Here is a 15594-nt window from a genome sequence, read left to right on the forward strand (position 1 = left end):
TGAAGCAAGAGAGCAAATAAAACTCTTGGAAAAAGATTCTCAAAAAACCGTCTGATTTAAATTTACAGAAAATTATAACTGTGCTCAATTTATGTTGTTTTGGCAATTATTCCTGGTTGTCTATCAGAGAATGAATGATTATGTAACTTCTGAATCTGCTTTTCTTTATGAAATATACCGCAGAGATGGAAAATAAGTCACTGTGCGCTAAGCCTTAGATGACCTACATTGCTGTTGGGCTTAATAGTCTTAGTTTTGTGACCATACAAGGTAAAAATAAAATAAAATGCAAAACACAATGAAGAAACTATGATTGTATTTTGTACATAATGCTCACCTGTACTCGGAATCTCATGTGAATACCTTTAAATTGTACTTTGTGAGGGCCAAGTCTATACACGATGGGGCTGCAGTTGAACTTCATCAAGCACATCCAGTGTTCCAGAAATATGACAGCTTGTTGGAGCCAGTGCTGCTTTCATGCAGCTGCATCCAGGCAACCTCTGATATGCACATTTGCTGGACTGGAGTGTTATTTTGGTAGAGTGGCTGATGGGGATCAGTTAAAACTGAGAGAAACTTTCCATTAGATTCTACATTTATTGGTCAGATAGGGTTTGTCATATACATTTCATTGTATTATTGTTACAGCTTAAATACTACTGTCTCTGCAGTTCTGCGATCATTAAAAATCGATAAGCCCTGATTAGTAAAGTAAAATATGATAATAACAGCTAAAGAAAAAACTTTTAAACAACGGAAAAAGAAAAAAGTTTAAAAATGGTGTTCAAAATTTGTAGCCTGATGCACCTTCAAATGCTGGTTTATTTCAAGCACAGATGACCCATGTTATTAGGAGAATCTGATAAAAGTCAACACAACAAAACTAGGTACAAGTGTCTGAAAGCTTATTAAAGGGATGCTGCACATGCATTTGCCGACTCTGTTGTTTTGTTTATAGATGAGAAGACAGTTGCTTTTTGGTGATGAGCAGTGGAAACTGTTGTACTAAGTCAAGTGAAATTGGAGACTGTTGTTATTGACAAGAACGGTCTTATAAATGACCAAATAATTGATTGGTAGATCGCTGCTGAAGAGAGCATGGAAAATCACAAGGCAAATGGAAAAGTAACATGATCCCGCACCAGATGTTTTCAGAAGAAGTTGTAAATGTATAAAATAGTGCCCACTGTGAGTCTGACTGCAGAATGTATTAAACTTTATCTGTAGCTAGGTTTGCATGTTACTGTAGGTTACACTTTCTAGATAAAATAGAAATAGATAAAATGTTTTTTTTAATGTTTTTTATTTTAGATGTAAAAAATAAATGGTTTCTTTTTTATGGCTGAAATCCATGAAGATAATATCAACATAATCCCACACGGTACCTAAAATGTGCTGCAGAGGTATGTTTCAGCACTGCTGAATTTGAGACATTCAGTTTTAATCCCTTTGTAAATAACACAAATTTATCAAACAGAAAATGAAGGTGCTTTGTATTTCTTTCAATATGCTGAAAGAAACAGCATCAACAATGTGAACTAAAAATGTGTTTAATTTCTATTAGGTAAGAAAAATGTAGCAAGCCGACACAAGTGAGCAGCTTCTATAGTGCAAGCAATCCTGTCAAATATTCAGTAATGAAACCTGTCATCTATAATTAGAGGTATAAAAAGTTGCCTCACAGTTCTACTTCAATGCAATTGAGCTTTTGACAGTTCATTACTTGTTAAAACAGCCACAGAGTACAGATGTGAGCAGGTTTTAGGCCATATGGTGCAGGTCTCGCTCTACAGAAAATACTAAGATATTATTTGTGCTTCTTTGCTTGGTAGACAAATATTATTTTTGATTTTCCACAAGCTACTGACTGCATGAGCAGTTGTGATGCGTCACGTGGGCTGTCATTAGGGATGTTTTGGGGAAAACAACGTATAAATGGCAAAACACTGATTATTTGTATGATTTCATCATATCAGCCCATGTGAACCAGCTGCCTGGATCACCAAAGCTTGTTGACGATTCCTGTAAATGATTTCTGATGTGAAATAACAGATAAGAAAAAAAACAAAACGTTTTATATTTTGCCATGTCTGTTTTGTGTGTTGCAAAAGTTTCTTGGCTGCTTGAGGTTTTAAACCGTTTTAGTGTATCCAAGAAGCCATAAACTGCACTGAGGAATTTTTCTCATGAAACAATAATGCAGAAGCTGGTGCTGACCCAAATATCTGTACATAACAGCAAACATAATGTCCCTGTAACCTCAGGGAAGTATCTCAGCTGCATTCACACATAAAAAAACACATGTTACTTACATATTCTTTTGACAAATGAAATTCGGCAATGCATTTTGAAATGAAATGTAAGTAATTTGCAATTGATGCCAATGTTACAATTTATTTTTTCATCATATTTTGTAGTTTTCATAAATTATTTGTAGTTTTTTAGTTAGACTTTTTTTTTTTATGAGTAAAGGCAGTTGACTCTTCTTGAAAATGAGGATAATGCAGTTATTTTTTAAACCAATTTTGATGTTTATTTTGTACAGAATCCAAACTGCCTGGATCCTTTTAAACCAACCCGTTCTCACTCCCAAAGCGTAACATTTTACGCTAGGTGACAAATCGTCACCACTGAAAGGAATGACTCATAGGTTTTGGTATCTACAGTTCTGTTTCCAATGAGTTGGACTGACTTTACAACTCTTTTAAACCCTCTTTTAGGTCACTATTAAACTAAAAACTGTCAGTGCGCCCCAGGGTGGCTGTGGCTACAATGTAGCTTGCCATCACCAGTGTGTGAATGTGTGTGTGAATGGGTGGATGACTGGATATGTAAAGCGCTTTGGGGTCCTTAGGGACTAGTAAAGCGCTATATAAATACAGGCCATTTACCAAAAAAATACTACTATGAATTTATAGTGAGCAAAATATTTTCGAAAAAATACTGGAAAAGTTAAGTAAATATAAAGCACACATCCACAGGCAATCTCACATTTAATAAAGTTAATTTGGCAAAGGGTCAGCAACAGTCACAAATGTGAAAAACGCCATCAAATGGCTATAATTGAGTACATTACATTATGGCATAATTTGTGTAAATATTTTTGAAATCACTGCTTAGTAGCATTTCCAAAATGTATGAAAAGCATTAAAGCTGAACAACAATCAAATTTTGGTAGAAGAAATGCTGCTACCCATACTGCCATAATACAAGCATATAGAGGAGCATGACTCTAATAAAGGTGCTAATCTGTTGGTCCTGTGTCTGGATATGTCACTCATTGAAAACAGCTGGCACATTATAAAATTAAAATAACAAAAGAAGCTTGCAGTTACTCACTAGATAAAATCCTATATCAAGTGGCAAAACATTTTCAAAGCTATACATTTTTCTCTGAGTAGGACCATCATAATGTTAAACATTTAACAGGCTAACAAAAGCAGAATTAGCATACTTAAAAAAAGTTATGTTATTTGTGTACTGTTTTCACTTTAATTTTATGGTCAAACTTTTGTGGAGTAAAGAATTTTTTTCCAAGTACAAATTTAGTTTTAACATCTCAATGAAACAAAACTTACCATTTAAGAATTTTGCAAAGACTTCAAAATGACACAATCTCCACTAATGCCCTGTTCAAACAGGCATATTTATCTCAACAAAAGCTTTTTATTGGAAGATGTTTGGAAAATAGAAGGCAAAGCCAAAAGCATTCAGCTACATCATTCCAAATGATAGAGAGAGAGACAAATTTACATTACAATTTAAACAATATACAGAGAAAAAAAATACAGTTAAAGTCAGAAAACATGTTTTTTTTATTTTTTTTATTTTATCTTTATCATGCTTAGATTTTGAAAATTTTCAGGCAGCTTTTAACCTCTTTGCGTTAAGCAAAGTCATAGAGAAGCTCAAATTGAAGTATTTTATTGTAAATCTAATGAATGAATGCATTCAGACTATCCTATAGCTGCTTTGACTTTCTGTGTATTTAAAATCATGCTGAAATATTCATGTGAACTTGCTTTATATACATTCAAAGCACCATTAAAGTGTTTATGAGAGTAGTTTTTTTTGTCAGGTATACCTATTACAGTATGAATTTTAGGCACAGCCCTTGTATTAAAACACCAACTTTAAAATCTGGGTTTGACGTCTCTTTCGGCTTTTAGCCAGGAGGTGTTCTCATCGGCTTGTGCTCAGTCCCTTCCCCTCCTCCTGCTGCCAGCTGGAAAAAAGAGAACAATAAATATTTGTCAGTCATGTGGATTAGATTGTTGTCGAAGTCTAAAAGATATACTGTGCTGAAGTTTGGCATCCAAACTCTCATCACTGCCCAGATGGAAACATCAAGCACATGGAGCAGGAGTGATGATGATGACTTCCCCTCTTGGGAAGTGTATAGTCTCAGAAACTATACAGATGGATGCTGACTGGATGTGGGTCTCACAAAATGTTGTATAACAGCCACTGAAGCAACACATTTCTGCATAGCTTTTGAGGAGAGCATTGTGGCAGCAAGCATGACAGCAGATGAGCAAAGAGACTGCAGCTGGAATAAAGGAATGTTGATTTTTGGGGAATTGTATTTGCATCTTTCTTGTTGAAAGTTAGATGAGAAGACTGATACCATTACTGTATGCACAAGACAAAAATGAAGCTATAGCAGCTGGCTTAACTAAGCACAAACCCGGAAATAACTAGCCTGGGTCTGTACCAGCACCAGTTAATGATTTGTCATCTGTTTAATCTATAAAAAATCGGTATTCTGAAACAGCACGTGGTTTTACAGAAGGCTTTGTGCAGGACTATATTTTCTTGGCATTACAGTGTGATTGCCAGCCATCTCTTCTGTCTGTGTTAAACTAAGCTAATGGGCTGCTGGCCCTCTCAATCCATAAATGAGAGTGTTATCAGTTTTCTTATCAAACTCTCAACAAAGAGTGAGTAGTGTAAGCAGATTTCCCAAAATGTCAAGCTATTCCTGTAGGTACCAAAGTGATTGCAGGGATGTGTTGGCCATATGGTACAGGAAGAGAATGGAGCATAATTGAAGCCAAAGTCTTAAAGTGACAGTCTAAACTATCTCACACTGTGCTGCATTAATTACAATTCCAGGTCTCATTTCTTTCTGTCTTTCTTTCTATTTCTTTTTCCTTCTTCTTCTTCTTTCTTTCTTTATTGTTTACCTATAACTCTTCTGGGATTATTTCCTCTGGAACTGCCTTCTATAAAGGCAAAACAAACACACAAATCACACATTATTTATGAATTCTTTTCCTGCTTTCCACTTCCTAGAGACTTGGAAAAAAAAACTCACTTTGGATTATTTTGGTAAGCCTTGATGTGTCAAGATCGCTCGCTTCAATGGTGGAAACTTCTGAAAGATCGACTCCTGATGGAAAAATGAAAGTATCTTTAAAGTGATGCTAGAATATTTGGCAAAAAATATCAGATAAGCGTAATAACACATAAATTCTAACTAAATACTGTTTAATAAGATTTAAAGTCTATTATATGTATTTAAAAGTCACCTATGATGTGTGTATAAATTATCTTTATTATATTCTATATTATTTTATTTGTGATAGCTAAATTCAGAGAGCTCTAATCTTATCTAAAATCAAATCTAACAATAATTTATTAATATTATTAATTAATAATCACACAAACAATCCTTATTTTTAAGTTTCCAAAGCATTTCACTGACCTTCCAGATCAATGTTGCTGGTACCAGTGCTGACTGAGTATTGAGGCCCTGGAAACAACAACATTTGTGAGTTCTTAATATCAAGTCATATGATTGTGTTTTACACTTAAGAAATACTTACCAGAGACAACCCTGGTAACCTTTTGGACGGGGTTCTGCCTTTCAATCACCCTGGTAACCTTTTGGACGGGGTTCTGCGTTTCAATCACCCTGGTAACCTTTTGGACGGGGTTCTGCTTTTCAATCACCCTGGTAACCGTTTTTTTGATGGGTTCCCTTTGAATGACCCTTGTCACTTCTTTTACCCCAGGAAGTGTAAAAAAGCAAAGAAGCCATGTTTTACTACACTGAAATCAAGAGTGCACAGCATTGTATACTGATCAACTTCTGTACAGCCAACACACACAAAAAATAGTTTCAGTGAAAAATTTCCATGAAAGAAAAGGCGATTCCTAATCAAAGGATATCTACTAATACAATTGTGTTATAATTTTCTACAGCTTTATGATTTGCTTTAGCACAGCTTTATTTTAAATACATGTGACTATTATGTCAGTGATATCTAAATACTGTGTTTCAAAATTTGTAATTAACTAGCTTTCAGTGCATGACTGCATGTAAACTGACAAGTTTGGCTACATAAAGTACACTGTGAATTCCTGGTTGGTAATCTCATAAAGATTCCCATAGTTTTTAATGTACACTGTACCCTCCCTGCCCTCACTGTTCACCATCTTGACTACCTTAATGGAAATGGAGTGATACCAAACAATTTATGGCAAGTGGAAAGAAGAAATGTCAATGGATTAATGAATGCTAATCTTAGCTAACTGCCTAATGTTTTTTTTTTCCTCTCAGGCATTGACAGGTATTGTGTGAGTGCCTCAGGATGGGGCATTGAACAGTTAGCAGAATGTGGTAGCTAGATCAGCAGTCATAATCAAATATTACGGTTGTCATTAGATGAGGAATATATTGTTTTTATTTTTTTCCACTGGTCTTTTGAAATTCCTCAGTTTTGTGCTTGCAACAGTTTTATTAAATATAACTGGTCATACTTCACTGATTAGGAATCAAATGATGTTGATATTCTTTAATCACCATTACTATACTTTCCTGAATGACACAAGTGACAGTCCTCTATAATAACAACAGGAAATACAGAGTTATTAATGACAGTGAAACATGCAAACTACTTACTCAAAAATGTAAGGGGAATTTCCTGATATCTGAATCCAGAAATGTACTGTAAAAAAGTAAATACAATTGTTAAAGCATATTAAATGTCTATGCTGCATAATAAAGCATATAATTGCTCAGCTCAGCTGAAAAATATAAATAATTAACAACAATAATGTTCAATCAGAACCATTTTACTAAAATAACCACTAGCATAATCTTCATTGTATGTTCTATTTCTTATACTTTACATGGAATTATAACAATTTTGTTACGACTTAAATAAAGAATAAAAAAACTGCAAACTAGACCCAACCCAACATCTCGGGAACTTTAAAAACAAAAAACAAATTAACCTTAAATTGAATATAAGAGATGAGCTTCGTCAGAACCATCTGGAGTTCCTGGGATCCAATAGGGATTTCTACAAGACAGCACAGGGCGTTGACCGCAATTAGGTATTTACAGTTATCACGTTTCTTGGCAGATTTATAAGACAATAACTGGATGAAAGTTTTACCTTCAGGATACAACAGCTTGTTGACAAAGTGAATGACTCCATTTGTGGCCATCATATCAGCCTCAGGGACTTGAACAGAATTAACCTTCACAGTGTTGTTTGCCTAAGGACAACCATTTCAAACAGTTACAGACAAGAAAACCACAAAGTGTTGGGTGTGAATGAAACCACATACTAAAATATGAAGAATAATCTCTGTCCCACATTAAATATCATTAGCTTACTGGAGTCACTGAGTTTCAAAGTGACTTTTAATCAGACAATATTCATGAACACTACCATATAAAACAGTTTTACTGAATACTTAACTCTTTACGATTAAATTTAAAAAAGAAAAAGAAAAAAAGGGATTTATCTGAAGTATAAGGTTTAATAGATTAAGATATATAGTTTCCATCTGGATGCACAAAATACCTACAACTACAATTTTAAGGTTGCTGCCCTGGAGGGACTTGAGAAGGTTTGTCACCCCAGGCTCCAAACCACCGCCAATGAAGATACCATTATTGATGTGATACAGAAGGATGGTTCTGAGTGCATTTATGTCCTCTGAAATAAAGCAAAGACACACACATAAGCTATTATTGTATTTTGCATTTCTAACTAGACTTTTACTGCCCAACAAATAAATAGACAAAAATGTCTTGTAAACTTACTCTTCAACACAGCCATGTCTCTTTCACTTAAACCTGCAAAAGCCTTGTCGCTTGGGGCAAACAGAGTAAAGCCTCCCTCCTGTCGAAGCACGTCAGTCAAGCCAGCAGCTTCCATCAGAGACAAAAAGATCCTAAAGAGCAGAGAAGAAAACTGTAACTTGGCTGTTGTAGACGCCTCTAAGGGATGACATATTGCAGCAACAGCACTTTCCCATTCCCATATGTGCCATGTGGATTTAATGTAATGATTGTCAAGATGTGGTTTGAGTATTATACTGGTTTTTAAGACCACAGTCCATTTATATTACCATTGTACTTACTTGAACCCTCCGTTTTCTGTCAGAATCTCGTACATAGTTTTTTCTGCAGGTTTCAACAGAGTCCTCATGAGATGAAGGGCCCCATTGCTTCCTTCTTTACTGCCTCGTATCAGGCAGGAATTCTCGATGCACACAGCCTGCAGATGTGAAACAAGTTGAATAAAAGAGAATAAACTTGAAATCTCAAAGATTTGAAGATTGATTGAGGCTATTGCCTATAACAAGTCTTTAATGGCCTCCAGCTATAACTACTGGGCAAATCTTTAGAGAAGAGTACTCACTGAACGATAGATGAAGACCCGAAGAAGTTTCCCTCCGATGGTCTCCAGCTGCTGGCCATTGTACAGCTGTCCCAGAACAATCTTATTCTTCAAGATGTGGTTCTCCAGGATAATTTTGAGTAAGTCCTGATCCATGGACATTATTTCATCTGCAGAGGAAAGAAACAGTTTTATGATTCTCATTTAAAATTAATTACACCAGGAAAAAAATACATTTACATTTAAAGCACTGGCTTCAAAAAACTGTATTCTTACTACTTTGACTACCATTACCCTAAAGCAGTAACAGACATATTTTGACCAAAGTCGACTCTGTACTCATTGACCTGGCAGTTCTGCAGATAAACCACAAATAGTGTCCTACAAATGACGATAAATGCTCTGTAGGTCCATGTTCACAGACAGACAGAGGGAATGTTTATGGATTGAGCAAGAAATATCATCATCTGTCACAGTTTTCCTGATTTTCTTGGACGTGTCTTATGTCAAGATAGACAATAAATAGATAAATGCACAGAATAAATGTGACAACATTAATTGATAACAGTCACTTTTAGATTTTCTTATTGTGGAATTCTTTACATCCACTGACAAAAGATTATCAATATAAATAAGATACAATTTTTCCCTAGCTGACTACAATTAATTGTTTCTTAAAACATGAGAAGCATAGCGGCTACTTTTTCCACATATGACATTAAGATTTTGCATGAATTCCATGAAGCATTTTTAAAAAAATCGACATTGCCACCTGCCGAGTGGATAAGAGAGGAAGTGCAAGCGGTATAATGAGGAGTATATGACTCACCACTAAAGACACTGTTGAATGGAGCCAGTAAAGTGTACTCTGCATCTGATCTCATGCCACTAGAAAGGCCCAGCTCAGACACCATGTCACTGAAGGTTGACTGGGAACTTCCCAACAGTTCCATTACCTGCTTAGCTTAAAGAGGTAAAGGAAATCCTGACGGTTTTAGAATATGAACTATAGAAAAAATATTTACATATTCTTCGATATACATATTGTGTAATAAACAAGGCATGCCTGAATAGGAAGCAAAGAGGTGCTCTAACCTGAGTCTGGAACAAGTGCTTTGTCAATAATGTGGATGACACCATTGGTGGTGACAATGTCCTTCTGACGCACCATTTTAATGCCATTGACTGTCAAGCTTTCGCCATCACAGCCAATTTCAATGTTGTTGCCCTCCAGTGTCTCATAAGAGGTGCCAGCCAGGATACCCTCAGAGCACTGGATTGAGTCCAGGAGGTGGAAAGACAGAAGAGCTGAAACAACAATAAATAAATAAATAAATAAATAACTAAAATATTTGAGTTAATATATGATTTAGTTGTGTAAGTAGATGTTTGTCTGATACACTGGGACATTAATGTTTTTTCCTTTGTTATACCAAAGTCAAGGAGGTTATATCCAAGAAACCTGCATATCCTTTAGATCCCAGTGGTCCTCTAGTGTGGGGAACTGTTCTGATCTGAGCACGGCACAGCAAATATACATGAGGAAATACAGATGAAGTACAACTTTTTACTATCTCTTGGTGCTTAGATTGATAATTACCTTGAAAGCCTTTTAGAAATTCTGAATTCTGATTCTTTAAGAAATCACAATGTATATCTCAACACTTTAAACAACAACAAATATTACTGATAATTATACGAGTATATTTTATGAAGATACATATAGCAGTAAAAAAAAAAGGCCATAAAAATGTCAAATTATGTGTTACATCATATGTTTTCAAACTCACAATTTAATGCTTGGCTTGAAAGAAGAAAGTTTTTTTTTGGTTCAAGTTAGCTTTTAAAGCTAAATAAGCTCCAGATCTATTGTGGCTTCATCTGTTTTGAATTGGAAGAAGCTCAATGCGCAACCATACTCCCAGCAACCACTACATTTCTTTTCCAGTACTTCCATCAGTAAACATCGTTCTGCTTCAATTAACTTAACACTAAAAATAAGCCTTTGAAGAAGTCTGATTTACCTTTGAGGGCCTGCTTGTCACTCTGAATTCTTTCCAGCACATCGATGCCGAGCTGCTCAAAGGCTTCATTGGTCGGGGCAAAAAGAGTGTAATGTCCTGGCTGACCCAGTTTCTCCAAAAGCTCAGAATTTTGAAATAGATCCTAGAAGATTATTTCACCATCAATATTATATTTAGTGAACTTCATTATACTGCAAAGCAGCATACAAAGAAAATATTCACATTATAATTGTATAATAGTAATTGTAAGTGTCTTGTATTACATCAATAAGTCTTTAACAGCAGGGTTTGCAGTTTTAGTTGTTAATCATTTTTCTCCTACCAAAGCTTGTACTCACACTCAGGGTTGTCAAGTCATCGTTAACTTCAATGACATCTTGAATAGTGTTTCCAATAGTACTGATGACGCGGTCGATGACATGCACGACTCCATTTGTGGCGATCTGGTTGGCGTAGATGATCCTGGCGCAGTTCACAGTCACTATCTGTACACGACATCTGTTTCAGTGTAATACCCCTGACAAATGGTTAATGTAACATGTTAAAATAACACTGAGTACACACCCCATTGGAGTAATGGTTAATATGGAGATCAAGGTCATTGTACATGGAGGTGACTTTTATTCCATTCTTTAAGTCTTTGGTCAGGAGGCGCTTGTTGACCATATGATAATGAAGAGCGTTGTATAGTTCAATATTGACGTTGCTGACCAGCGCATCCCTCACTGTCTGTTAGATGAAAAAAATTAGTTGTTAAAATCCCAAAGATGGAGATCTTCCAGAGCTTTTTGTTTTGTACTGACTCACCATATCCAAATTATCCCAAGCCTCATTGCTGGGAGCAAAGAAGGTGAAAGATCCTGGTCCCTCAATCTCAGGTCTTAGCTTGGAAATGTCAGCGTAGTTTTGGGTTGATGAGGCCTTCACTATAGACAAACTGCCATACACGTGGTCAATCGGGGCAACTAAGAAAGAAAAAAAAAATCACAATAAGGGTCGAGCGTTGTTTTTGAAAACAGAAATAAGACACAATCTTTGAACTGATCGATTGGAAAAAAACGTGTCAACAATATGCTGTGGCACTTGCTTCTAGTTTATTTGGTCTAATCTCAAAGCTAAAACACAGCTGTTCTACAACTGTTCTACAAAACAGTACAGGCCATACCTGCAGGGCAGCCAAGCATGCCATCCATTTTCATATACCCTGGGCAGCACTCATAAATCACAGTCCTGCAGGAAAAAAACACACACATCAAAAATATGGATTTGCACATATGTTTGAGATACCAGTCATAATAATACATGCAAGAAAGTAATTTTTCTTGCTGCTATGTTTTTAGTTGAATCATCATTCTGTGATTTTCTGTTTTCTTCAGTGTTTCCAGATGTAACCCATTATTCTCTGCATTACCCAAACAGACCATGTGATCCAAAGGCTTTTGCCAAAACCTAATTGTGTTCATGCTAGCATTACAGTAGTAGATTTATATCACCAAGGCCTCCTCTTTTAAGCTACAGAATTAGTCTGAACTCTATGTGACATTTATATTAAGATGTCTGTCTTGAAAGTCTGATCAGTAATTATATCTGAGATTACAAAATGTTGGTTAACATAAAAAATGGATTTGATGGACTTAGTTTAGCTAATCTGGACGCCAGCATACACGTTTTTGAAACAGACTTTCATACTGAGAGAATAGTCATTTTGATTTATGTTTTGACACATTTTTATTTGCTGTTGGACACACATATGAAGAGCAGTGGCATGTTCTCCAAAATGCCTGAGATCATAGCCTGAAAAGACCAGTAAAATTCAAAGTGCAGCTGCACAACATAAAAGATGTCTTACATCAGCAGGTTCGACCATGCTGAAGCTATAGGATTATCTCTTCCTGTGGGAAAACTGGTCATTTGAATATATCTACTTTACCGCAAATACCTAATGAGTATTCAACAGTAAAAAGACTCCCAAGATGATGAAAACATCAGAGACATAGCTATGAGGAATAAACAATGCCATATGCACCAAGAGTTGGCAGGGGGAGATTATTGAGGTAAACTGCCCAGTTTTAATTGTCAGAAAAAATAAACACTAACAGTAGGAAAACTGCTTCTTTTCCAAGTCATGGCAGTTAGTTTATAGTAACAAGTAGTATTGCTTTTGGCAATGCATATACTGATTCCAAATACAAGAAAAATAAACTAAAGGAAAAAGGATGTTAAAGTACAAAAGTTTAGCAGTTCATTTCTATCAACAGTATTCCTGTGACAAATGCATGTCAAATCTGCCATTAATAGTTTAGAACAGTTTAGGCAAGTTTAGACAATAAAGACTGAATTTACACAAGTTTTATGGCTTTTAAGGGATACATGTGAGAAACATTATACAACATGGTGACAAGATGAATTGCATGTAAGATGATGATTTATAGTCTGGACTTTACTTTACTGTTGCTCTTATCTGATTATTATGTTTCAGCCAACAGACCCATGCTTCTTGGTCTGCATCAGAGTTGCAGGGATTGGGATGAGATCACACGAGCCCCATTGAGGCAGAGTCAGCAAAACCCTCGTAACATTGCTTTCCCACACTGTGGAAATGTGTCTGGCTACGGAATTGGAAACTTTTGATTTATCAGCATCTCTTCAAAAGTACTGTAAGTACTTCATGGACGACACAAAACTTTGTCGTTTTGTATCGTCCATGAAGCGTAATTTCAATTAAACCCACCAAAATTTTTTTAGCCTGGATTCTGAAGGTTTGTTAATATAAAGCTTCTTTAGAGGCGGACCTGCTCTGGCAGAGAATATTCTCTCAGAGGGTGAAGACAAACACTTTGACTGGCTAGATAAAGTTAGGCTGAGCACCAACTGCCATAAATGGAAAAGTTCTATTCAGGTCTCACTGTCTTTGATTATCTTGGTGAGCTAGTTACCCTGAAGTTCTTCAAATGATCACAAAAGGCACTGGTGACATTTTAGCTTAAAACGCACATGTTCTCACCTACAAGCAAAATTTAGAGCTGGTAAACAAAATCATTTTGCAGTTTTAATAAAGCACTTCTGAAAGTTATAACTGACATAAATGTTTTGCTCTAATGCTGGAGGACTACTAACATCTGGGGGATTTATGGAAGACAGGGTAGGAGGAATGATGGGAGGAGCAACAGGCTTGGTTGGAGAAGGTAATACAATTGGATGCAGTTAATGGATCCAGGAGACTTGGCCTCCTCAATCATATAACTCGTACTTTAAAAAAAGAAGAAGCTCAATTTATTTATATTCGACCAGATTATCTAGTTCTCTTCTATGGGAGAAAAGTCTAACTCAAACTGAAGTTGACTTATTTAATTTAGAAGACTGTAACAGGTTTAAATGACTAAATCAGTCAGCTTTAACTGCAGCTTTAGCCCATCCAACTTTTCATTGATTATATAGTTTCTTGTCAGACTTCCGCTAAAACACAATATTTTGACTGTTTTCAACCTTATCATTTGCCGATTTCAGTGAGCAGAGGGTATTCATCATGAAGAACTGAGCCTATTTAGAGTGCAAAGCATGACTCAGTCAAGCGCTGAGGGCAAACTCAGTGTGAGTGTTGTATGTATGTATATGTGTGTGACAGGAAGAAAAAGAGTAAAAGGGTCTGTTAATAGCCACAAACTTGATTCATGTTTAAACTAAAACTGCTGAGATTGCTGGAATAAAACCAATAAAGAGGTTTCTTATAATGGCTGAGCTAAACGCTTTTCCATTCAAGAATACAGTCAACATTTTGCAGCCACATCATATCCTGGAATCAGTGGTTCACCACTGTGGCATCCAACATCAACCGACTGCTCAAGTTATGAGAACCCTAACTTTTAGTTTAGGATCAAACTGGACTGTTTTCTAAAGAAAGAGTTTAAAGGCTGGATCTATAAATGTGTTTTTCATTTTAAGTGGTAAAGTAATTCAAAGTAAGATAACAGATGTCTATCTCTGTGGAAACATCCGAGTTTCCATGAAAAATGAGGGCAGGGGGTGATGTGTGTGTGTGTGTGTGTGTGTGTGTGTGTGTGTGTGTGTGTGTGTGTGTGTGTTTGCATGCGCATGTTGGAGGGGGTGGGGTGAGGGAGTGGGGTGGGGGTGGAGTAGAAGAAATGGGAAAAGAAAATAAAGAGAACAGTAAGCCCACATAACTGCTGAGTGAATGTATTTGTTTGAACTGGAGGTACAGTTTTTCCTGTTGGATACACAAAACAAGCACTCACGCTTTCTTTCCACAGATGGACCCTCTGTACCAGTTACGGCAAGTGCTAAAGTATTTCTTCTTGGTTCCCATGACTTGCTGGAGGGCGCAGACATTGGGTCTAAATGAGAATTTATACCAAAAAATGTGATGAAGAATTAGTCAGCAAGTAAAACATCAGTAGGAATCTATGAAATTATTCACGTGTAAAGGATTATTTAACAGCCCAGATGGATAAGACATCAGGCCGTCAAGCATGAATAATTATTTGGCAAATACTACTGCTGCTTTTGAAGCCAGACAGTTAAATATGAATAGTGATAACGACACATGCTGGATTAAACATGTCCTAAGTGAAATGCAAGATTTTAGATACCCTTCAAAAACAATACACAATTAATATTGTTGAAATAGTTGGAACTTATAGAGTTGTACAATATACAAATGTGCAAAAATGATAACAACTGTTCAATGTTCATGCATGCACAAAAAAGAGCAAAACAATATATATAGATGAGCTTACCCTTCTTTTCTGGCTCTGATTCTGCTGTGGGCAACAATTTTGTCATAAGCTGAGGAGTCAGCATTATCAAATGTACAGAGCACAAAAAGTGCACAGGCAACCACAAAAAGGAGCTTCATCCCTGATTCCTTCGCTAGCCCACCCAGACCCAGAGTAGTGGGAGCAGACGGA

The 15594-nt window shown here is 36.2% G+C and overlaps 1 protein-coding gene across 3 annotated transcripts; it reads right to left on the reverse strand.

Annotated features, from left to right (window-relative positions):
* Positions 1 to 3649: 3649 nt before the first annotated feature.
* On the reverse strand, positions 3650 to 15594 carry postnb (periostin, osteoblast specific factor b). 3 transcript variants are annotated; one of them, XM_085430575.1, is made up of 21 exons: positions 15424 to 15593; positions 14923 to 15021; positions 11835 to 11899; positions 11477 to 11634; positions 11234 to 11398; positions 11008 to 11154; positions 10670 to 10811; positions 9741 to 9953; positions 9475 to 9609; positions 8667 to 8815; positions 8386 to 8522; positions 8066 to 8196; positions 7828 to 7958; positions 7410 to 7512; positions 7246 to 7313; positions 6911 to 6956; positions 5832 to 6008; positions 5711 to 5758; positions 5321 to 5395; positions 5190 to 5228; positions 3650 to 4228 (listed from the first exon to the last, which is right to left on the reverse strand). In XM_085430575.1, the coding sequence occupies exons 1-21, from the start codon at positions 15540 to 15542 to the stop codon at positions 4200 to 4202; spliced, it is 2376 nt and encodes a 791-aa protein (XP_085286701.1). In that variant the 5' UTR covers positions 15543 to 15593; the 3' UTR covers positions 3650 to 4199. The 3 variants fall into 3 exon arrangements, with proteins under 3 accessions (XP_085286701.1, XP_085286702.1, XP_085286703.1); XM_085430576.1 differs by lacking the exon at positions 5190 to 5228; XM_085430577.1 differs by lacking the exons at positions 5190 to 5228; positions 5321 to 5395 and having other exon boundaries at positions 15424 to 15594.

The sequence above is a fragment of the Copadichromis virginalis genome, linkage group LG14 (assembly GCF_057382275.1).
Source record: "Copadichromis virginalis isolate Kocher_CV1m ecotype Utaka linkage group LG14, C_Virginalis_male_GT1.1, whole genome shotgun sequence".
Classification (NCBI taxonomy): Eukaryota; Metazoa; Chordata; class Actinopteri; order Cichliformes; family Cichlidae; genus Copadichromis; species Copadichromis virginalis.

Coding starts and splice junctions, on each gene's coding strand:
- postnb (XM_085430575.1), bottom strand. CDS start 15,542: ATGAAGCTCCTTTTTGTGGTTGCCTGTGCACTTTTTGTGCTCTGTACA. Junction 7,959..8,065: donor AGACATGGCTGTGTTGAAGA/GTAAGTTTACAA, acceptor GCTTTATTTCAG/AGGACATAAATGCACTCAGA. Junction 6,009..6,910: donor AATTCCCCTTACATTTTTGA/GTAAGTAGTTTG, acceptor CTGGGGTAAAAG/AAGTGACAAGGGTCATTCAA.